The sequence below is a fragment of the Vigna angularis genome, chromosome 8 (assembly GCF_016808095.1).
Source record: "Vigna angularis cultivar LongXiaoDou No.4 chromosome 8, ASM1680809v1, whole genome shotgun sequence".
Taxonomy (NCBI): Eukaryota; Viridiplantae; Streptophyta; class Magnoliopsida; order Fabales; family Fabaceae; genus Vigna; species Vigna angularis.
The window spans coordinates 32,482,304-32,508,177 of NC_068977.1; the positions used below are offsets into that span (position 1 = coordinate 32,482,304).

Consider the following 25,874-nt stretch of genomic DNA (forward strand, 5'->3'; position numbering starts at 1 on the left):
CTATTCATAAAAGAAATATAGGTAAAATTCAACATTATCACCCTTATGTCACCCTAGTAAGTAATTTTATACATAACTCAATAAGGTTTGTACTTCACATATTATTATTTGATCATATTTCTATAATTTATGTGCCATCTCCAACTCCTAAAAATCTTATCCTTAAACCACATACTAACAATGGTTTTTGGAACATATGCTCATGTTTTAAAAGGTGTATAACTTTTGAAACGATTGAAATCACATTAATATAGTTTATTATTGATTATATAATCCAAAATAAAACAAAAACATATAATTTTTCTTTTTGAACCATATAACATAGCATATTTATTCAACACTCATCTGAAAAACAAAAATATAGAAGTAATAAAAATAAACAAAAAAACACTACAGTTTTCTTTTTAAAATCTAGGAATCACAATGGAGTAGGTTTTTTCAATCTCATCTCCAAATAATAATTCATCTTTGTTTCCTTACCGAGCTGAGTTAAAAATTTTTTTCCATCCACATTCTCATGGGGGCGAGTGTACCCATACTCATGTTTATGTCCATCCCTCTACTGATTAAAATATTAATTAAATAATTTTTTACAAAAAATAAAAATCATAACAAAAAAACATCATATAATTAAGTATTAAATGTTAAAAGGGTTTATATTTTCTTTTTATCTAATGTCAAATATCAATAAAAAAATTATAATTCTATACTATCAAATAAGATTATTAAATAAAGGTCAAATAATTATAAAATAAAAATAAAAATTATCAAATGTATGTCCTGAAAATAAGTTACAAAACTAGAAAAAAATTATATAAATTATTTATACAATTTGATTAAATTTATATATTTTAATAATTTAAAACAAAAATAAATATGTGAAAGAATACGAAAACATATATGTATCCAACCTGATTCTCAAACTTAATTTAAAAAAGTTAAATATATACTTAATTTAAAAAAAATAGATATTATACTCAAATAATATAATATGAGTCATTTATCTTCTCAATCCAGAGAAAGGAATCTGAATGATAGTTACTGATTAGGAAAAATGTAGTTTGATGTTATTTGACATGTAAAATAATAGAAAAATTAAACTTTTGTAATTTTAAGGAAAAAGAGATATGAATAGTAACGAAGGGTTATGTAAGATAAATGGATTTCAAAATAACATTCACCTGCTCATTATTATAATCCTTTCGTCTAAAAGAGTTTTGGAATTTCTTTTGGGCCTTCATATTTCGTTGTTGGGCTTGCTATCATTTGTGACTCCATTTATTTCTATCATTTGCCACAACACAGAACAATAAGAACACACAATACGTATTATTAAATCATTTGTGACACCATCCAACAATGTCGTGTTATCTATTATGAAAATTTCTGTTACCTAAAATACTCCGAAGAATCACCAAGTTATTTTCCACAGCCTAGATTTTAAAATATATCTTCAGTATCATGTAAAAGAAAAAAAGAAACATATCTTCAGCAACAGGCAAAGTCAATCAAATGGTGATTAAGATTTTAATTATTGACTCATAGTAATCAAAATTTAATCCAATAACTAGTAATTCTTCATTGAATTACACTTAAAATTTAAGTTTTAATGTTTTTGTCCTAATTCACTTCTTGTTATTACATAAGTTGTCAAGTTTTAATGTTTTTGTCCTAATTCACTTCTTGTAAGGTCTAAAGTAGTTATTAGTTAGAGATTATATGATAATATCTAATGAGATCATGTTATCGTTTGAAGATTTTAAAGCAAAAAGGTAAATATTGGATGCAACAGATGAGGTCTACAGTTTGACAGCACTTAGGACATTATCAGTTTCTAGTCAAAGATAATGTGATGAATATATGCTTTGTTTCAGTGCATGCATGATAGGAATTGCAGAGAAGTCTCACAAAAAAGTAAATTTTCAATACACTGCGTGAGCACTTTTGTATTTAGTATAATTGAACTTTGACTGCTATATGATATCAGAACAAAAATATCCTCAGGATCACAGTAAATTCCTGAACATTCCTTCATCTGCGTTCTGGGGTTCAATAATTTCTTCCTTTGTGCTGTCCAACATGGTATATAATTCAATTTCAAGTTCCTAACATGTGGAAAATAATGTTTGGAGAACAAGTTCGTGGAACAAATTCAGTGACTGCAACACTGTATCTGATGTTAACATCAGCATGATTATCCAAGTGGGGTTGTTACAAAGAAATTGAGCTTTCCATGACTCCAATTTGTATATATATATATATATATATGATAAAAAAAATGTTGCAATCATGCTAAACCTATTATTTCACCACTCAACACTTAAGCCTAAAGATATGGTCATAATGGAGTTTATGTTCTATATGCTACTGATAAATTTCACTACTTTCTGTTAACTTCAAATCTTACACAACAGTGGGAGTTCCTTATTTTAATGGAACAGTTCCTTTTCTCATATTTGGGTTGTTACATGTCACTCTTTGGTGTATAATTGGCCATATCATTAATGTTATTATTGTCAATTTTTTTCTTTGTTTAATATTAAAGGTAAAGGGTTGGAACAGTCATAAATTTTCAGTAACAGAAACATTATCATACAATTAATTTAAGGCCAAAATTGGAGGCATATATATATATATATATATATATATATATATATATATATATATATATATATATATATATATATATATATATATATATATATATATATATATATATATATATATATATATACTGATTTAAATTCTAAAGGTGTTATATTTCCGTCAAGGTCAATGTATAGACCTATAGAAGGTAAGCCTGTCCTACATGGACACTGATATCTCTGTCCTATACCTAATACCCATAACCTTATAAGTAAGTTGCACTCAATATAGTGCATTCAAACTTCATTTCACTCACAAGCTTTTTTTTACTCTTAGTTAATTAAAATGTAGATCAATCAAAATAACGATGAAAGAGACAACCATATGATATTTCTAAGTTAAAATGGAATTAGAGATGTAGGAAGTAGGAAAATTGAGGTGGGTGGGTGCACCATTCTTGGGTCATGATAAAAAGGAAATTCCTTAGAACATTTAGAAAAGTTGGTTTTCAGTTTTCAGCTATCAGAAACAGTTCGTTGGTGGATATAACTTCCTAAAACAGAAATACTTTCTTCCACATTTAGGTGACTGCATCAAATCAGAACATCTGAACCAAGCAGGGAAAATGAAACTTAGTTTTAGTTCAACAAAATGTGTTTTTTTCCCTTAATCTTTTTTGTTTTCATTGATAATTACAAAAGGGTAACTTCATTTTCTCTGATTCAAAACTAAGTATATTTTCTTCTAATATATGAGATAGAATTTAACACATGTAATCAAGTTATGTTAAAAGAATGAGTTTTATACAACGATTCATTTCAATCAAATTCTCTTGTGCAGAAGAAATCTGCAATGTTTAAGAAAGTTGAGTTAATTAACAAAAAATTTCTTAGGGGATAAGGAAGTTGTGTTCTGGTTTGGTAGGTGATGTCAATGTAAGGTTGATCCAAAATTGAAGTGCTGAAAATTATTCTCTCCTAAAAACGAAAGAATGACTGTAGAGTTGTGAGTTGATGAACTGGCATGGATCTTTGAGAGGAAGCTTCACCATTTAAGCATCACAATCTACATTGACCTGATTTTGGGATTTGTTAATTAATTGGTTGGAATGAAAAGTTAATTTGCTATCCATTTGGTTATGTTTGTTGATGAGTTATGTTCCTTGTTAGGAGAGACTAATGACAGAAGAAACTCCTATAATGATATTCCTAAAATTAGCATGCAAGTACATCAGAATTGAAGTTCTGGTACTACCAAAACCAATTCCATGTAGCAGCAAAGTTGCCACAGTTTATAAGGAAAAAAAAAGTAGGTAAAACAGGTGAACAGTCAATGATCTACTTTCTTCATGAAAGTTGAGACTATTTCATATACTCTATCATGCTGCCACGTCTATATCTATATCTATATATACATACATACGGATGTGAATACATGGCAACAATATCATACTTTTCACAGTATAGTATAAGTTGATCAACCAAATTATATGAATGATTTGTAATGTTTTTTGTGGAAGGAAGTGATATTAGGTTGAAGTGTGATGGTGCATTGTTGAGATTTGAAGAAAACGGCTGAGTTAGCTAGAAATGTTTGAGATGAGATGAGATGAGAGAGATGGTGGGTGAAAGATTTAGGTCACTTTTTAAAGAAGCAATAATGTGGAAGAAGAGGGAAAGTTAGGCCAACAGTCAAAACTCTCATTAAATATAACGGAATGTTTACCTTCACTTTAAGTCTTTTGTATGTGCCCTAAATCACATCTTACATTATTTTATTATAATTATTATTATTATATAATCTATAACTATTTTTCATACTAGCATGTTAAATGTTATAGTTGTTAAACAGTCATACATATTTGAATCTTATGAAAATAAAACAAAATAAGCTTATTTATGATAAATTTGAAAGATTTTAATTAATTTTTTTGACATATTAAATATTTAAAAAATAATATTTTTAAATTGAGATATTGTTATTATATATATATATATATATATATATATATATATATATATATATATATATATATATATATATATATATATATATTTCTTAACTGGTGATGTGACTCTTTTATTAGTTTGCTTCATTTTGTCTCATTATTAAGAAATGGGGGATTATATAATTAATATAATGTAATATTGTGAATAATTTTTTATATTAATAACGGTAACATTTGTTTTTCTAATTAAAATGTGTTTGATAATGAAAATATCACACTCTCATAGTTTTGATATCAACTCTGCTTGTCTTTTTATTAAAATTTTATGATTTGATACAAATTTTGCTTAAAAAATTTATTCTAGAAATAACCCATTTTATTATTAGAGAAAAAAAATACTTGGAGATGAGATTTTGTGTCGGTAATATAGTTTGATCAATTGTTCTATTCTACCCAACTTATATTCTTTTAAAAAATATATGTAGACTCTAAAAAATCAACATATACACTACCCTACATGTTAATTACCTCAGGTAATTTTAATTAATTAGCTAATCAACCGCAAACTTATTCAACCTTCACTATCCATGGACGTGGGTTTTTAGTTTTAATTTTCAATGTAATTTTAAAAATAAACTGTATTTGGCGAAAAAAAAACTTTTCATTTCAGTTTTGAATTACTTTTACATTTATTTCCAAAATCTAAGAAAAAACGAGTTCAGCTTTTACTTTTAGAAGGCCTTTTATTAATGACGTTGACATTAATATAAATTGTGTACGACATACATATATAATAAAGACGTCATTCAATTATAATATTGGAAAAGAGTTAGAGACATATAACAGACTATATTAGTTACAGTCATGCATATATAATAAAGACGTTGGTTACAGTCATGCATATATAATAAAGACGTCATTCAATTATAATATTGGAAAAGAGTTAGAGACATATAACAGACTATATTGGTTACAGTCATCCAAAATAAAATCAGAGTTGGTCACTTAAACATAAAGGACCACTGTGAATTATCATCAAAATAATACTACTAATCAAGATCCTAGACATACTAAGCTGCAGCATCACCTTCTTGCAGCGCTTGCTCCACAAACACCTCCTCTTCATCTGCTCACATCCAATTTAGGATGATCATTGCAACAGGAAACATACCCAAACAAAGCACGAACACACAAGCAAGGGTGAGCTAGTTTCACAAGCAAGCATACTGTATTAAAGTAAACAATTCATCAAATAAATACTTTAAGCGAAGCAAGTTAAACCATACAAGGAACATGTCATAAACTAGACTTGACTCGTCTGGACTTAGAATGATTGCCGAGCTATGGCGGGTTATGCACTCGTGGTGGCTTATGAAACTTGGGTTCCCCACCCTACCACACTCACGAGGTTAGCCTGTTTCGGGCCTTGAGGCATACTGGGAGCCCCCAAGACTAAGACATCCTGCTACTCCTCACCACATGGTTCAATCCTCTCTATTTGAGAATGAAAGACCATTGGAGCGTCAGGAAAACCCCCAAGACTGAGCTTCCCTGCAAATCATTCTAAACACTAAGAATCTCACCAAGAGATTCTACACAGATGGAACTTGGTTTACCACTTGGATCGTACTTTCATAACTTTGTAATCATATACTTTTTGTCACAATCAACATATACATAATCTCAACAATATACATTAACTCATTCATCACAAGTTATAAAAGTAACGGCTCCATAAATTTAATCTAAATTTATCAATACCAGAATCTTTATAATTTATTTTCAACGCCTAAACTCATATAAACTGAAAACATGTTTCCTTTAGTACTATTATAATAGTTATATTAACCATAATTCTATTATAATATTTATATTAAATCATTAAGTGTACCAAGAATTCCTAATTTTCATATTAAACCAACACAATAATATTCATTCATATTATAATATTATAAATTATTATGAACATCACTAACTATCACCATTTTCTTTTATACATATCATACGTACCTATTAAATTTTTCTTTTATATAATTATATTATATTAATAGAATATGTACTCTCTGTTACTAATTTTATATACATAACGATATTATATTAATATAATTTATTATCATACTTACTCTTTCATCTTTTGTATAAAATATATTAATATAATCTATCTCATACTTTCTTTTATATATATATATATATATATATATATATATATATATATATATTATGATAACAATTTATATCATACGTACACCATATTATGATAACAATTTATATCATACGTACACCACTGCATCTTATATATCCCTATTATATTAATATAATATATATCATACTATCCTAACTTATATTTCATTATTATTTAATAATATACATGTATATATTATAATAACAATTTATATCATACGTTTCATATGTTAATATAATATATATATATATATATATATATATATATATATATCATGATTCCTATTTGTTAAACTACTTGTCTAATTTTCATCACAATAGAGATCTTACTTTCCCCCAATTGGTCACCGGAGAGGGTTCAGATGTCTGAACGCATCAGACTCACCTTCGGCGCTAGCACATATGACTAGTCACAACATATTGGACCAGGCCAGGGCTGCTCTATGATCAGGGATGTGCCAACTCAGGTTTTTAAGTCCCCTCTATCCTACCAAAAGGCTCTTAACAAGTTACGATTTAATTATCTAAGTTATTAAAACTGTCCTACAGTGTTCTAGACATCAAATACCTCATTATATATATATATATATATATATATATATATATATATATATATATATATATATATATATCTCCCTTCCCGTAACCTTAAACAGTACCTGCTCATATACATGCTATCACAGAGTCCTTACTCCAAACCCTCCAACCAGAACGATTTCAACCAAAACAGATTAATTTCAATAGAGACACTTACAAACATAATTTCCACATGTACCAGTTCAACACCAAAGCATAAATTATTTAAGCACAATTTCACAGTCTCAGTTATAATTATCCAATAAAAATTAAAATCGTAGAACAGCTTCACAAGAACACACCAGTTCAACATTCAACCTGCATATATTTTTATAAAATAAATTCATACAAAAATAATTAGCTCCCCTTACCTTAGTGGTTACAAACGCAACACTCTTTAGAGGAAACCCCAAAACAGTACTCTTGCACAGAAGCAAGTTCAACAGGATCTACAAACGTCAAGTTGGGTACAGAGACATCTCTTAGAGTTAGAATAGATAGAGAATCTAGAGAGGAAAACCATTGACTACATGCAACTAGAAAATTGCATGCCCTAGGTTCAAAGGAAAAAGGGGAAACAGAAAAAGATAACTTACCCGTCCAAAACGAAAATCTAATCAGATGAAGGGAAAGCTCTCAACTCCGTGAACGAAAGCACACTACGTATTTGAAATTTCAACGGTGGGAAGTGGTGGAAAAATAGAGAGAAGTCAGAGCAAGAATAAGAAAATGAAGCTGAACTTAGATAGAGAAAGAGGAACTGGATGAAGAACTCAGAGCTGGAAAATGAGACCTCTTCTAAGGTCCTAGTGTCCTTAGCTTCTTAGTTCAGGCTGCAGGGCCCAATAGCCTTACATTTTCAGGCTCTTACATAAATCCCTTCAAATAATTTTAATAGAATAAATATGTCTAGATCTATAAAGTATAATATTTTTAAATTTTTTAAAACATTATACTAATAAACATAACTCCCTACTATCTATATTACTATTTGACTATAAAAGACGCTCAAGAATTAAAGTATGTTTTTTTTAACGAGTGTAATTTTTTTATGAAAATTTCTTTATTATCGCTTTGTTGTGTCTTTAAAACATACTAATTATTTGTGATGATTGATTAATTATTTGTGAATATAGAAAGAATTGTAATTAAAAAGCAGTTTTCCTTCCTGCTCTTAAGTCAATTAAGTCTTGTTGTGAGAAAGAATTGTAATTAAAAAGCAATTTAAATAAAATATTAAGGAGTTGTTGGAACCTGATTATCAAGAAAAGGGAGTTATTATGAACACTAATTTAGTCAATTAACACATTCTCATCTCTTACGTATATCATCAATCACTTCTTAACCGAATTGTAGCACCTATTTATGAAATATAATCATTTTCAGTTTTCTCTAAACTATATATAAACATCATTTTCCATGGTGGGTTACCATATTGGTTAGATATCCATGTACAGTTCATACATGTGTAAAACACATTTCATCAATAAGTTTTGTAACATAACTTTTCTATTAGGTTTCTTAAATTAAATTTTTTGTTTCTTTTCAAGGAAATATTGAAATATCTCACTTTATAGGTTGTGCAACTATGGAGTGAAATATGAATAAATAATATAGATCTAGACAGTGAAAAGTACATCTAAAAATGAATATATATATATATATATATATATATATATATATATATATATATATATATATATATATATATATAGATTAATATCATATTTATGTATTAAAAATTTCATATTTTCATATTTTTATTATATTTAAATTGTACTGTATAGTCAATTGTGAATCGAATGACCACATGTCAAGATGTTATAGCAATTGTTCGTCAGACTTTTCGAGTGACTGAATGGTCAGAAACCCTTAAAAACGACAAATAACATATGTAATCTAGTTTATAGGTAAAACATATCAATTAAGTATTGGGTCATGATCATCGATCAGTCATATTACGAACTTGAACGTTAGATCCATACCCGAAACATAAATAATATTTTTTAATATTTTTTTTACCTTTTTCTTATCAACATAAAATGATATTTGAGCAATCATATCTAAATAATCCAATATTATTATTAAATTCAATATAATTCGATTCAGACATGGAATTTGGAATTTTAGTTAAATTTTTACAGTGTTCTCTTCTATTATGCTCTCAAAATATATTAATTTTTAATATTTTAAAATATATTGAAAACTTGTTTAATATGTGTAACAAAGATTCTGGACCCAACAAAATGCATGTCAAATATCAATCAACGATAAACGAATATACCATGTTAATGGTTATTTTTATAATTTTTAAAAAATAGTGACATGTATTTTAATTGTACTGTCTATTTTTTTTTCTTTTACTGCTGAGTACAACATTTTAAACAGGTTTAAAATTGTCAATTATTTACCATTAGAAAATATTGTCTGTGACGTGACGACATGTAGCACAAGAAGTTGAAATTGAAATTTGAAATGGCTGCAATAAAATAATTTATAAAAGCAAGAAATATTAAAAAAAATTGACTATTATTATCACATACATCACTTTCAATTTGCAATTGCCTAGTTAAACACTTCACCTATATTATTTTCTGTTCCAATTTGAAGTTCATTTGCTTGCATTGCATGTTTCTATAACTATCCCCAACAAATCCTAATTATCATCATTACAAATATTTCTTTATATATACAAATGTATTCCAGAAATAATTATATTAATTTTGAAAAGAGAATATTAATTAATAAAATTTCAAGTTGTTGTGCACCAGAAAAATAAGATTTCATTATCTTAACAAAAATGTGTTAACCATGTTATTATTATTTTTGTGAGACCAATGTGACATATACATGACGATTAAGAGGATATATATAGTTACATAATTTCTCAGTGTATATACTGTATTTTAAGTCACACCCACACACAACTTTCATATTTTATTAATACATTTAAGAAAGCTATAAAAGAGTATGCAATAAAAACATTGAAAAAGTTAAGATAATTTTAAATATGATTTTTTTTTCTTGCATAAAGTGATCTTGAAAAGTTATCAGAATTTACAAATTTACAGATTTGAGTTTCTAAAAGTTATCCATCTTATTTATGGAAAAAAAAGAAAAACAACATCTATTTTATTATAAAATATAGGGAAAGAATATTTAAATTGTGTTTAATCTCGACTATTGACGTGGAATTATTCACGTTATGATTTCAAGTATGTAAAATAACATTGTTAGTTTCATTCATTTATACATCCAATGTATTGTCTAGAATCTTATTTGTTACGGTTTTGTTGTTAAAAAATGTATCAGAAAATTAAAAAAGAAAAAAGATATTTAAAATATATCTGACTCGACTCTTAAATAATGTGAGTATGGTAATAAAATATATTTAACTTATAATTTTTTTATCATAATTTATTATTTTAAAAGCATATGTAACATAATAGGCAATTGTTTTGTCAGATAATTAACATAAGCTTCACAACAAACATTATTTTTATTTTTCTTTTCTTTTTTGTATTATCAGTTTATTTTTTAAAAAAACTAAACATGTTTAATTTTTTATTATTATATTTATTACTTTTTTTCTTGCCAACATACAATTAGGGTCAATTCAAAGTTGAAGATAGCAATTTTTTTAATTAAGTTTCTAAAACTTAATTTTACTTGCGGATATTACTTTTTTAAAAATAATCATAATTAATATTTTGTCATAAATAATATTATTTAATAAAAATACACGTGACACTATTATTAAGCAAACTGGTTATCATGTTTAATTTATACTTAAAAGAAAGCATTTATTGTGAACAACATAACACGCACAAATGCGTTTTCTTCTTCCATTTTTTCTGTTTTACGTCATCATACGATCACGAAATGTTACCTTTTATTATAGGACATTAGAAGTTTAATTTAAATTATTTTTTTCAGTTTTTTTTAAAATTTTGATAAAGCCTTTTCTAATTAATAAATTTGGTTAGGCAAATTAATTGTTTTTTTACTTCAAATGATACATATGTAATTTGTGCTATTATTTTTAAACTTATAATATATATATATAATAACCTTGGAAAAAAAATCAACTGAATAGAAATATTTAAACGTAAATGTCAATGCATAACTACTCCCTCATATAATTAAGCATGATTCCTCACGTCAATGTAATTTTATTTCAAATATCTGTCGTTATTTTCATACTTTTGTACCATTCTGAAAGAAAATGGATAAAACGTGATGTAATTTTTCTAAAATAATGCTTGACATCATCATACAATTACTCTGTGTAATATTTAATTAGATAGAGAAAGAGATAGATTTCTAATTTGTTTAAATAAATACAAGCATTATTTACTAACAAACATAGTTATTAAATATGAATTAATAAGATTTCCTCATTTATTATAGCTTATGTCTAACCATATTGATATTATATTAATGTAAATCTATATGTTTTGATATAAAATTTATATATAAAAAGAAATATGTGTTATCTATATTTGTTTTAAAATTTTGTAAAATAAACGATCTGTGGTATAGTCATATTTTTTTTTTCGTTTTAAAATTTTATAATCTCTACTTTTAGTTGTTAAATGAATGAATTTATATTCATGTAGGTAATTTTTAAAAAATTTGAAAATCACTATCTTGTCCTTGACACTCAACATAAATTGATGATCGCTAATAATCTTAATTTTTTTAGAATTTTTGTTTATTAATATTAAAGAACAAACTCTATATCATTGAAAACATTGTTTAACCTCTGGATAACACACAGAGAATGATTAACTGTTCGCATAATTTAAATTAAAAACAGTGATTTTCTATTTTAGAGGATAAAAAAATACAAAAATATAATAAAAAATAATTTATTTTACAAGAATAAAAACATTAAGTTTTATTTTTCTATTTATTGCTACTAATAATTAGTTACAAAATATAATTATATATATGAAAAAGAATTTCTACAATCTTTTGTAGGTGAAAGGAAGATAATTTTTTTTATTAGTTATCTAGAAGATAATTGAATCATATATATATATATATATATATATATATATATATATATATATATATATAGAGAGAGAGAGAGAGAGAGAGAGAGAATTATTTGGTGTATATTTTTATGTGGGTAAGGAGACAAAGAGAGGGTAGACCAGATGTTTGACTCAAAAGAAAATAAAGTTTTAATAATTAAATGATGGAATAATCTTGAACACGTGCACATGTATATATGTAAGGATTCCAAAGCCAAATAATGTAGTTAGTTATGCCCCCACAAAAGTTAATCAAATCAAACCTAAAACATATCCATCTCTATGCATATAACTTCCAAATATAGCCTAACAACAACACCAAACTCTCCCAAAGATTAATTCTTTCATGTAAAAATATTAAACATTCCTCCAAATTGTTATTGTTTTGCATGTCACACAAACAAAACCTAGTCATTTGTATATGTCAAAACTACTTTTCTTAGGTGAATACCATGTATCTGTCCCTAGGGTTGAATTTTCCACGTACATGCACGGCTAAAATTATTAAACCATTATTCATTTTATTCTCCCGAAAAGCACTTTTTAGTCTCGATGGCAAAGTGATTCACGTTTTATCTTCATTGTCGTCGTATATATAAGACATGCCCATTTTGTGGAAAATTGAAAACCGTATCCCATGTCAATGAAAATTCCATTAGCAAATACATAAAATATGGAAAAATAAGCACGATTGGTGGGTTATAAGTAGACGTTGTAGGTTAGAAACTTGGAAAGACGTTGAAAGCAGAACCAAACTCGCTTCTCTAAGCAACCTCTTTTCTTTCGCTCACATCATATATATATATATGTATATATAAATTATAATATATTGTTTTGTTTTGTTTATTTGTGTGTTTGAGTGTTACTTATAAGAGGGTTTGTTAGCCAAAACGTTTGCATCAGTCGCAGGTGTAAGAGGTTTGTCCAATCCCTCCAACTCTCTAACGGAAAACACTTTCCCATCTTCCCCCACCATTATTCTCTTCTTCTGTCTCTTTCTACTGCCTTGTCTTTATTCTTATTTTCTTATCTCTCTCTCTCTCTTATACCTTCAATATTCCTTGCTCATCATAGTTTAGGGAGAGGAAGATATAAAGATCTTCACACAAGAGGGGTGGAGGAGCAAAAGGGTAGGGAAAATAACATACCCTATTCTTCAATTAGGGTTTTTTTCCTCTTTCTGTTCTTTCTTTCTGTTTTAGCTTCTGGAGCCAAGTAATATGTGCAGTAGAGGCCATTGGAGGCCAGCCGAGGATGAGAAGCTTCGAGAATTGGTGGAACGCTATGGACCTCATAATTGGAACGCCATAGCTGAGAAGCTTCGAGGAAGATCAGGTGAAAGATCAAACACCTTATTTCATTACAAAATAGTAAGGTTTAGCGATCTAGCAAAAGATGAAAAGTTAGCACAACCTAACTGGTTTAACTTTTCTGTAGCCAGTGATTATTATCACAGTATATTTTGGTACTCATAGTAGAGTAAAATTTTCTTGGGATGAAGAAATTATGTTATTCTGTTTGAGAAACCCATTAGGGTTACACAGAAAAGATTAATCTTCTAGGGTTGATTAAAGATCTGTTAAACAGTAAGATCTCTGTTACACACTAACATGTATGTAACTATAGAAAGTAAGATGTGTGGTTAATTAGATAGTGGTGTGAAAGTGTATAGTGATGATGATGATTGTTGTGCAGGGAAAAGCTGTAGGTTGAGATGGTTCAATCAATTGGACCCGAGAATAAACAGAAGTCCTTTTACGGAGGAAGAAGAAGAGAGGCTTCTTGCTTCTCACAGGATTCATGGAAACAGATGGGCTGTGATAGCAAGACATTTCCCAGGAAGAACTGATAACGCAGTGAAAAACCATTGGCATGTGATGATGGCAAGGATTCGGAGAGAAAGATCCAAAGTTTATAACACCAAACAGCCACTTTTTCCTCCAAACCTTGACACCGATTTTGAGACTAATTCTATCCCTTCTTTTGTTGACAAGTATTATGAAAAGTTCACACACACTCCTTTTCACTTTCCCAACACCTTTCACTTTCAACATCCAACTTCTGCTTCCACACTGCCTCCAGGTATTGCATTTCATGCTTTCTGCAACTTCATTCAATACTTTCTTTCTTTATGTATATGTATAAAATTATAATAAGGATATGCTTGATGAAGCTGATTTACAAATGAAGAGATAAAATTATTACTTTGTTCATAAAGAAACATATTTAAAATATAATTTATGAATGAGAAATGAAATATATTTTTCACACACTAAATTTTCATATTCATTTCACATTATTCTTTTTTTACTTTTTATTTTCATATTTTTTTTTAAAAATACAAAAATTCATTTATTTATTGAGTATTTTACTCTTGTGTGTTAAATAAATGTAAAACTGTATTATCTTCCTGGTACTCGTTATGAAATTACTAATCTAAATAACTTATATATAAAATTAACTTTAAAATTACCAAAATAAACTCGTATATCAAACAAATTTGTTTCACTCAAATCGGCTCATAAACTACGTGAAATCCTATATTCACAATTTTGTCTTTTAAATGACATGTCAAAGATTTATAAGAAAATGTGTTTTTAAATTGTTCAAAACAAGAAGTATATGAAAATATGTTCTCTATATTTATATCCAACCAAGAAGTATATGAAGACATATTCTATGTATTTATACAGGGTTGTTCTAAGTACAAAGTAGAATCTCATAGTTTTCAATGCAACTTTTTTCTTTTTGTCTTATTATGTGTCCTTAGGGTACTGAAACTAATATTTCTGTTCTTGCACGAATCATGCGTTGAAGTGAATAGTGATATTTTGGCATTGGGTGATGAGTTAATAATGAAAATCTTGGTCTGATATAATGTTGCAGAGAAGAGTCAATCAGTAGAGTTCTATGATTTTCTTCAAGTAAATACCGATTCCAATAAAAGTGAAGTGACAGACATAGCCAGAAGAGACGAAGAGGAAGTGAGTCAAGATGGTGTGGAACTGAAGAACATTGGTGTTCCATTCATTGATTTTTTGTCTTCTGGAGCATACTAACATAATTGCCAACGCACAACAACTGCAACAACCTTAATTACCCATTATTCCTATGATCGTTTCAACCTGACCATCGAGAACAATATCTCGACTTTAGAGCCATTCATATGTAACCTCCTTCTGTATTCACAACGTATTTAATATACATGTACATTTATAACATGTAAAAAAGTGCTTATGAGAACCTCCATGGATCAAAATCATCAAAATCATGCATCATGTAAACTGAAAAGAAAACCACAATTAGTTCCATAGATGCTTGGATCTTCAAAGAAAACTCTATGTTATGAAATCCATTTGGATTTGGGACATCATGTGGGGTTGGAAACTCAATTTTTTTTTATATGTATAAACACTTAAATATATCAAATATCAAATTCCTTGTAACAATAATGAACTATCTCTAAACCTAATATCAAAATTTAAACCTATAGATAAAAGAATTGAGGTATATGAATTTACTTGTACCAACAAATTTTAATGATAGATATATATACTATTATTTATATCATTATTATTTATTCTAATCAAAAGTTTGCTTGAACAAAATTCTACATGTACACTTTTAGAAGAGAAAAAAAATTAAAAAATAAATTTTATATAAATTAAAATTAACTTATGTTTGATGATTTCTAGTATAACTTATTTGAATTATTAATTACACCTCTTAAATTTATGCAGAAATTAAGAAAAGACGCTATAAAACAATTTAAATAATGATCAATTTTAGTAACAAAAAATTAATTAATTATGAATAATTTAGATACTAATTTATAAATTAAAAATTATTAATAGTTAAAATATTTTTTATTATAAATAAAAAAATTATAATTAATTTATGAATTGATCTTTCAATTGATCATTAACAATAACTACAAAAAAAATTAATTTTTAAATTTGTTTTAATTAAATAATAATTTAGAAACTAATTTCTTAACTAGATAATGTTAATAATCAATTTAGGATTAAATATGTTTTTTCCTTGTTCTTCGTTACTATATAATAAATTAGTTATTATAATAATTAATTATTTTTCGTTATTAAAATTATCATTATTTAAGGATTTTATTGAAGTATTAAGAATCTTCTTCATTCCATTTATTCTTGAAATCCTAATTAAACTGAGTTTGGTTCAATCGGCCAATTGGAAGAAAGTCTTCAATAAAATCAATGTGATCGTTTGTTTCATTAAATGCAATTTAATAGTGTTGTCCATTCTTTCACCACTAATTAATGAATAAAAACGTATTGAAAAATATCTTCCCTGTATTTTAATTATACACTATAGTTATATTAAACTCTTAACACATCTGCTTTTGAAAAATACTATATTTTTACCAACATTATCTTATCTCTCAAAATTAATTGTTCACGGAAAATCATTCGGAATTAAAGTTTACGAAAAAAGAAAATAATATTAAATTAGAGTCCTTCAAACACTTAGAAAATATTTTTTACTCTTCCAACCTTTATTTACAGAGATAGCATATTTTTGCTTTTCAATTACATACGGAGCACACTTTTGGTGTATGTCAGAATTCGGTATCCGGAAGCCGAATTTTCACGTCCTATATAGTCCATTTTCGTTGGAATTCGGCTTTCGGATAATCTGATTTTTTTTATTTTATAAAAATAAACAGTACGAAAAATTTTAGAAAAAAAAATATATGAGATGGAATAATAGTTATATTTATGGTTGGATTTTGTAGAATAAAGTTTTAAATGTATTATTTTATGTTTTTGAAAATGAAAAAAAAATATTAAGAAATGGAAAATATATAAGTATAAGTAATTTAGTAATATTTTTGTAATTTGAAAATTGTATAATTATATGGTTAAATAATCTAAGTTTAATATTATTTTGTGGTTGAAGTTTATAAAGTAGGAATTTATTATTAGTGCATTTTATTTAAGATTAGAATATTAAATTCAATGTTTAGGTTATTAAAATTATAGCTTAAAAGTAAAGGAATAAATAATCGAGTAAAACTTTGTGGTTTAAAAAATAATTATTAATTTGAATTGATTTAACAGAATTGATTTGAATTAAAATTGACAAATGAATTAATATGACTATAGAATAATTAATAGTATGGTTAAGGAATAATTAACAATAAAATCTCATCTTAACATTTTCATTCATCAACAATTTGTCGATCATCTAAATAATGAGTTTCCTCCTGCATACCACCACCATTTATTCCAAAATAAGTCATTAGAACACGCACTTATACGTTATTCTAGATAATGAAATTTTAAACCAAAAAACAAGTGATAGACACCCTTAACACTTTTCACGTCACTAATCATTGTAAATATTGAACCACACATTCCAACACCACAAGATTAAGGTCTAATGTGTCCACTAGCAACACTCATAAAAATGTCAGGCAATCCTTCAAACCAGAGATAAAGTCTAGGAGATCAAGAAATTTGAAGGGACTCACACATGTGTGGCACAACTAATTTCACAATATCACAACAGGTTGGGATCATTCATTATTTCTCAAAGTATTCGTCAAATCATTGAAGCTTACTATTGATGTACCAAAGCAATAATTCTTCCAACAAGTATATTAGATAGTTTGTAGTACAACAAGTGTCGTGTCCAGAAAGATTTTGTAGGACAAGCAAGGTTTTAACCTAATTTGACTTGAAAGAAACGGTAAAAAGATGCATGAGAAGTATGAAAATAGATTTGATGCTGGGATATAAAATTGATTTCAAAGAGTAATAAGCTAAAAAATATTTCTGATTAAAAAGGTTGACTTCAAGTAATAAAAACATCTTGAAGCTATATTTGACCACTTTGTACCTCTTTTGTAATGATTAAAATTTTATTTATAAAAATGCAATTAATCATGTCCTAAAAGTTCTTTTTGAATGTAACTCTAGATTCATTTATGGCACCTAGAGCTTAAGATCACCAAACTTTAGTATAATTCATCAGTAACTACTTGAATGGATCACTTGCATTAAGACTAGGGCTCTATAACCAACTAGAGTCTTATATATATTTTTGTTATCTAAAAGCAGAAGGAGAATTAGTTAGACCATAACTTGGAACTAGTTCACACTCAATCGCAAGCTAGTGAAATAAGATTAGTGATCAGTTCATCCAACAATATATAAGCTAATTCATAAGCATGTAATAAAAACATGCTTTGATAGATAAAACACACTACTACAAGAGAGTTTCAAAGGGTTGCATCATTGTTTCAATACTTAGAGATATTTAGCTCCTCAAAATAGATGAGAACAATACAAAATATTAAAGAATCATCCTCTCTTATGACCTGTAATAATGTTCACTAAGTACATAGGTAAGTGTCTAAGAAGCTCTCTAAAATCTCTCAAAAGAACTTCTCCAAAAAGTTTGTCAAAACAGGGGTACAACTATATTTTATAAACTGACCAAGGCATGGCTCAACAATGCACTTATGGGTCCAGCTCCAGAGGTTTTCTTCTAAGGTGGGTTTGCTTATGTGGCTTAAGCCTCGGTACTACAACCCTTGAGATAACTTTTTTAAGAAGTAGTTTTCATTGCTTATCCTTGGGTTCAGTGCTTAAGGTTTCCTCCTCATGAAGGTTTTCTTGTGCGGATCAAGGCTCGACTTTGCTGCTTAGCTGCACATTGTCCAAAATTGATTGAATTCCATCTATTTCCTTTATTTTTCCACTTTGACTATATGTTGATATCAATAACTACAAAACAACCTAAACCGTGGTGATTTATTCAGAAATGTAATAAAATCAAAGCAAGATAAATGTAAAATTAATCTCAAAATTAACTCATATTAGACACTTATCAACTCACCCAACTTTAGACTTTGTTACCCTCTAACAAAAAGAAAATCTAAAAGATTAAAAACATATTTGCAATCAAAGGTTGACCAAAGGACTACATGCAATTGTTTTCTTCCAATTTATGCATTACAAACTAGGTCAAACATGAATCCTTTTAACCTTTTTTTAGAGAACACATATGCAGGCTTTCGCACTATAAGATTATGCAGATTCACTCATGTTTCAATGTCTATTTCAATTCACACTATGGATTGGATGTGGTCATCAAAGTGTACAAGAATATGTTTGGGAAGCTATGACATGAAGATTATTAGCCACACACCAAGACCCACAATTTTGGCCAAATCCAACCACAAGAAGGAACGGAAAGAGGATCAACCAAAATAATCTAGAATTAGGACATAAATGGATATCAAAAAAGAAGGAGGACAACCAAAGAAGTATTCATACTATCAAACACTAGGATACACAAGAAATCATTATCTTACAACCTGACACTAAAGGATCGAATCCCATAATTATTTGTCTTCAACTTGTGTAGTTTCTTTCATTTAGTAAATAAAAGTTTGATTCACTTATATATTTTTAATTTAATTAGCTTTGATAATTAACTTTATAAAAAAATTATGCAAATAATTAATATTCAAATGTTTCATAACATGTTATTTTTAATAATTAAACATTCATTAATTTTTAACAATTAATTTTTGAAAAAAAAAATTACTTTATTTTTTTACCTACACATCTATTAATAATGTTTACTAACATTTCTTAAAAACAAAAGTAGAAATAAAATAAAATTTACTTTCCTAAATATTATTAAGCTTATTTATTTCAATAAATAATTTATCCTTTTTAAAATATACATTTTTTGTTTAACTTCATTATTATTAACTTAAATTTTTACAAAAAAAAAAAACTAAATTATTAATTATAAAGTAACAAAGACTGTAATCTTTTGCCCACGAATCTTTTAATAATTTTTACTAACTTTTCTCACGAGCAAAATTACAATTAAATCAATTCTTACTTCTTCTTTTTACATGAATTTATTCGAATAAAAAAATAATTTTTAAAATACACATTTATCTTATAAATCAAGTTCATTTTTTAAATCAACAAATCATACACTTTACCTAAATAAAATACATTTACAAATTCTAACAATGAATATAAATACTATTTCATCTTATAAACATATACTTTTTTTTAATTTTTTACTCCTCCAAATTTTCTTTTAATTTCAAAAACAAAAAACAAACCCAACACGGTTCCCTGAAAACCAGATTCCAACTATTAACCAATTCAATATTTTTAATTCGGATTCTTGGACCGAATTCTCACCTACGTCCAAAACATGCTAACCTAATAAATGGCACAGTGTGCTACTTGGATAATTTTAAAGTGCAACGTGCCACTGCAGAAAAAAAAAACCATTTGTCTTAGTGCATTTGTAAAATAAAATAACTAATATTTTTGTTTCATCCTTATTTATTGGTAAACCAAACTTCTATATTATTTTTTATGAGCAGTAACTAATAATAAAATTAAAGAATGAGGAGTTAGGATGCCCCAATTCTTAAACTTATAACTGATCAAATATTTATATTTATTTTCTAAAATATAAAAAACATTGTATTTACTTCTCTGTCTTTTACAAGGGTGCAATTTAATTTTCATAAAATAAATATTTTCCATATAGTCTATTTATTAATGTCTGGTTTTGTTTAGTACTTATAAGTTTTTATTACAATGAGGATAAAACAAAAAAGTTATGATGTCTAGAACCGCGAAATGAATAAAAAAAAAGACATATGACAAGAATGATTTCTCTTGGAATGCAGGATCTGCATGCAAGCAAGAAAAAAAAATGATAAACAACCGTATTCCATGATCAAGGAAGAAGGGTCAACTTTTACTATGCCATGCAGAGCACGTGTAGCTTTTCAGGTTCAGACACAAGTTATACTTTTACCCTTTTGCCAAACCATAATTTTAAACTTCTAAATTAAAATTGCTATTTCTCGTTGAAATCACGTTGGGCTTGCATCTTTTGCTCTTAGCATATTTCCTCTTATTTCTTTCCCGAAATTGTAATCTAATATTTTGTTTTGCTATCTCTTCTCACCAGATAAAGATTATTTATTTAGTCTGAACCTGTTTATGGGAATAAGGTTTGATGATTTTCATGATTGAATGAGAAGCATTTTCTGTAAGAATTGGTACTGACAGATAATTCTGATAAGATTTCTAAATCTTTTCATGTAGAGAAGTCCCAAACGTGTTACAATATGGATTTACCATAATCTCTATCGAAAACTTAAATTTTGAAGAACGTTCGTTTAAAAGGACCAAAAAGTATTGCAATAGTTTGGTTAAAGATACGGTAGTACACAGACGTTATCCCCAAAAGCACCCTTTGCCATCTAACAAGTTGCTCTGGAAGCTAGAAACCCACCCCCAACCCAGCTTCCCTTATAGTACACAAAAGAACTGCAAAATTACTATAATTTTCTACAGAATGCCCTATGAAATGAAGACAATAGCTCTAGTGGACTCGAGAGGACAAAATGCCTACTCACACTTGATGGATCGATAAATGTGACGGACAAAGAGCAATGCAGCACGGAATCCTACAGTTCCCAGCATCAAGAAGAAACCATAGCATATGCAGGCCATGTATCCGAAAAAAAATGAGGTCTGCATGAATCCAGACATGTCGGAGCGTGCGTAGTAGTAATACAGACAGTAGGCATAGATAAATAACCCAGTTGAACCACCACATAGGAATGATCTGCAAGGAAAATAACGACACAGAGGTCAAGCGACTTAAATCCTCAAAATAAGAGGAAATAATAAAATAGTCAACAAACTACACTACTCATAATCCCTTTTTTTTCCAATAAAGAATAGTAGCATCAACATAAATATATAAAGAAACGCACATAAAACCATGGATAAAGAATTAGCCAATTCAGAAATGAAGTCCAAAAGTTTGAAGAAAGTTGTCAAAAACAATATTACCAATATATCTGTCTTGGAAAGTTAAGCTTTATAAATTAGCTTATTTCATAAACTCTTTCACCCTAAAAGTGAAATTAATCAAAATAAGTTTGTATGATAAGCATTTACTTAATAAGCACCTAATTAAATTGCTTGCACAAGCTCACCCATTATCGATCATCATACATCAGGTCAAATCATCCAGGATTCTAGCAGCTAATTCAAATCAGTTAACATCTCATTCACTAACCAGCGACAAAGAATACAAACCCCAAGCCATGAGAAACAAGAAAGAAAATTGTGATAAACGATGATTTCATACCTCCACCACCACTCGTGATCCTCAGCTGCAAGCTGGAAGTATGTCAATGCCACAGTAATGAAAGCAGTAACAATCAAGAGAATGATGAAGACAATGAACAGGATGCTGTAGATGGTATAAATTCTGTGGCCCCAAACACTGGCAAATATATAGTAAAGTTCAATGTATATGGCACTAAAAGGCAAAAATCCTGCCATCGCCATCTGAGGAATTGATCCACGATACCATGGCAGAGGTGGAATCTCCCTTGGATATTTAGTTGTGCGAACAGGAGCTTGAAATTCAGCCTTGCTGTTCTTCCCAGCAATCCCTCCCAATACAAGCAAAGGAGACGTAACAAGTGTCCATATGAGAACTATAACCACAATTGTCCCAAACGGGAGGGCAGCAGTAGCCTTGTAAGCAATTGCCACAGTGTTCAAAAAGCAGAACGTCAGAAACAGAGGACCACAGAAAAGGCATCCAGTCAACAGCAGATTCCTAACCTGTCAGAACAAAATCAAGAGAATAAAACCATTATTCTCTGAAAACAAACGCAATTTTATGAACATGGTACCTAATAGCAGAGAAAAAAAAATCGTAAGCAAATACCCAGTTTGTTCCTTCCAGCTGACAATAGAATGAAGTTGCGGTATACCCAGCAATCCCGGAAGTAAGTGCATATATGACAACGAGTGCAGTAAATAACGCCCCTCGATTGTACGGATAAAACACACCAACAAGTGCCAATATGAATATGAACACAGTACTGCAAACCACACATAATTGCAACTCGTTCAGATAGATAATAAATAAATTATCACAATTTAGTTTTCCTAAAACAACCTTCCCAGATAGACAAAATTAAAATAGGCCAGCGCAAACTCACAGGGTAAACAACTGAGTGCCTGATCCAAGCGCAGCTGCGAATACAGACTTAAACTTGGGAAACCTAAACACATCCCCGTGGATATATTTCCAGCCAGTCTCTTCCTGATCCTCTGCAGTCTCCTCATCATGTGCATACCTATTCGCAATTCCAATAAAAGCAATATGCATAATTAATCCCAAACAAACAAGGCTTTAAAAAAAGGTTCATAACCACGATTCTAGCCAAGTAAAAGTTGTTTAGGTCTTCATAACTACAATTGTAGCCACAATTATTCACGTTGTCAAGGATAGCAACGAAATTGCAGTAGCAATTGTGGAAAATTCATCTGCAATTTCCCACAATATTAAGCATCGTCATAATAAAACTGACTGCAATTTGGGTTGCATTCTCCACAATATCAACAAATGCAACTGAACCAACAATTTGTCCACACGTTCCATCAACATCGTGACGGACAAAACTGTGACAGCAATTGTAGCTGCGATTTCATGCAACAAAAACTGGAACCACAATTGTAGTCCCATTTGTCTACAATTTGTCTTGAGTTTCATACAATAACAAATATCATGACAAAAATGTGACTACAATTTAAAACCTCAACACACAGAAAGAACTAATATCACGTACTTGACAAAATCGTTCTTGAGCACCCTCATCAAAATGGTGGTGAGGAACCCAGTCAAGAGCAGCACCGTGACACATGAGTTAATAATTGAGAACCAGTGGATTTCCAAATGATGAGGCAACGATGACGACTGTGAGTACTTATCCATCCTCTTCTCAAAGGGCGTGTTGGTCTCCTTCCACTTCACGGTATACAGAAACTCCGCATTCACCTCAGCATCCTCAGTGAGATCCACGAGGGCATTGGGATCAGTGCGTACATTGATCTCGATGACCCTGTCCTTGTTGTAGAACACATCAAAGTGAATGTGCTTATACAGGTAATACCTATAGTCACTAGGGTCCTTCCCCTCCTTGTCCACCTTCCCAATGAACCCCCAAATCGGAAGGTCGTCATAGTACATCTGGAAGTAGTAGTCCTTACGGACAGCGGATCTGAACCTCGCCACATCCTCTTTCGAAAGCTTAGTATTGCAAACAGAAACCGACTCCTTGTCACGTTGAAATTCTATAACGTATGGCGCGCTAACCAAACGGTCCCCATTCAGCACCTCCCCAAGCGCCTCCTTCTTTTCTTTCAAATCATCTGGTAAGTAATCACAAATCATAAATTAATAATAAATGAAAGAAAAAAAAATATACACCAGCAAGCAATTGAATCAACTAACAAAAGTTATTCCAATCCAACAAAATTCGAGTCATCTAAACCGATGTCCTCAAATTTGAGTCATCCTAACCAGATTTCATGAATTTGAATCAGCTTAAGCAAGTTACCATTGTATCATATTCAAGCCAGCTTAACTAATGGTCTCAGATTTGAGACATCTAAACCAATGGTCTCAAGTTAGAGCCATCTTGACCACATGTCATGAATTCAAATAAGCTTAACCAGAATTCAAATAAGCTTAACCAGAATTCAAATAAGCTTAACCAAAATTCAAATAAGTTTTTTTTTTTTTAAATTAAACGTCTCAGATTCAAGTCAGCTTAATGAAAACTCCAGTCACAGTAACCAGCACTCCCGAATTCGAGCCAGTGTAACCGGAGGTCAACTGGTGTCTATAATTCAAATCTAGACTGCAAAAAAAACGGTCTCCCGTAAGAATGACGCGTTAGAAAAACGAGAGAGAAACAAACCTGGAGGACAGAAAGGAAGGTCGAAATAACGGTAGGTTTCGCTGAGAAAAAGAAAAACGAAAAAACAAACAATTAAAAGAGAAGAGGAAAAAAAAAGAGGAAATGCAATGAAACGGTTTGAGATCTAGGTACCTAGGGTTGTGGAAGGGGCCAACTTTGTTGGCGTAGAGAGGGACGATGTCGCCTGGTTTGTAGCGGTGATCTGAGGAGTCAGATCTGACGGCGGAGAACGCGGCGAAGACGGTGAGGAGGAGGCAGAAGAAGGAGGAAGAGGAAGAGAAGAGGTTCTTCATTGGGAAGAGGTTTGGATCTCGAAACCCAACTCCACCGACGAAGAAGAGAAGAGACGAAGGAGAAGAGGTGCGTTTGAGTGCTAATAAACGGAAAACGAATGAGTATGAAGTGACGTAGACTCACCGCCACACTGTAACGTTTGATGTTTTACCTCACGCACACAATTCCTTCTTCTATTTCTTTTTTCTTTATTTTCCTTCTTTGATTTTCGATCAAACGCTGCTTTAACCACCCATTGTTTCTCTTCTCAGTTTGGTACACTCTTTCTTTTTCTTATCTATTTTGACTCGCTTCCCACTCACTCAAATTCGGTGGCACTATGTTTCAAGTACTTTTAGTTGTTACATTTTAATTAATTAATAACACTAAATTATAAACTTCTCTTTTATCAATTGATTTTAATTATTAACAGAAGCCGGAGAAAAAA

General features: G+C 29.3%; 2 protein-coding genes and 1 long non-coding RNA gene across 3 annotated transcripts; 1 reads left to right on the top strand and 2 right to left on the bottom strand.

The window, feature by feature from the left end:
• Nucleotides 1-5,455: 5,455 nt before the first annotated feature.
• Nucleotides 5,456-8,069, bottom strand: LOC108345486 (uncharacterized). Its single transcript, XR_001833677.2, has 3 exons — nt 7,888-8,069; nt 7,663-7,740; nt 5,456-5,660 (listed from the first exon to the last, which is right to left on the bottom strand). It is a non-coding gene; the product is annotated as an uncharacterized LOC108345486 (long non-coding RNA).
• A 5,168-nt stretch (nt 8,070-13,237) lies between these two features.
• Nucleotides 13,238-15,782, top strand: LOC108345275 (transcription factor MYB52). The gene is made up of 3 exons (XM_017583863.2): nt 13,238-13,665; nt 14,026-14,412; nt 15,217-15,782. Exons 1-3 carry the CDS (start codon nt 13,551-13,553, stop codon nt 15,387-15,389), a joined length of 675 nt encoding a protein of 224 aa, XP_017439352.1. The 5' UTR covers nt 13,238-13,550; the 3' UTR covers nt 15,390-15,782.
• A 5,755-nt stretch (nt 15,783-21,537) lies between these two features.
• On the bottom strand, nt 21,538-25,691 carry LOC108345745 (transmembrane 9 superfamily member 3). Its single transcript, XM_017584480.2, has 7 exons — nt 25,286-25,691; nt 25,154-25,194; nt 24,020-24,602; nt 23,390-23,527; nt 23,113-23,269; nt 22,522-23,006; nt 21,538-21,990 (listed from the first exon to the last, which is right to left on the bottom strand). The coding sequence occupies exons 1-7, from the start codon at nt 25,444-25,446 to the stop codon at nt 21,771-21,773; spliced, it is 1,785 nt and encodes a 594-aa protein (XP_017439969.1). The 5' UTR covers nt 25,447-25,691; the 3' UTR covers nt 21,538-21,770.
• Between the last annotated feature and the right edge of the window lie 183 nt (nt 25,692-25,874).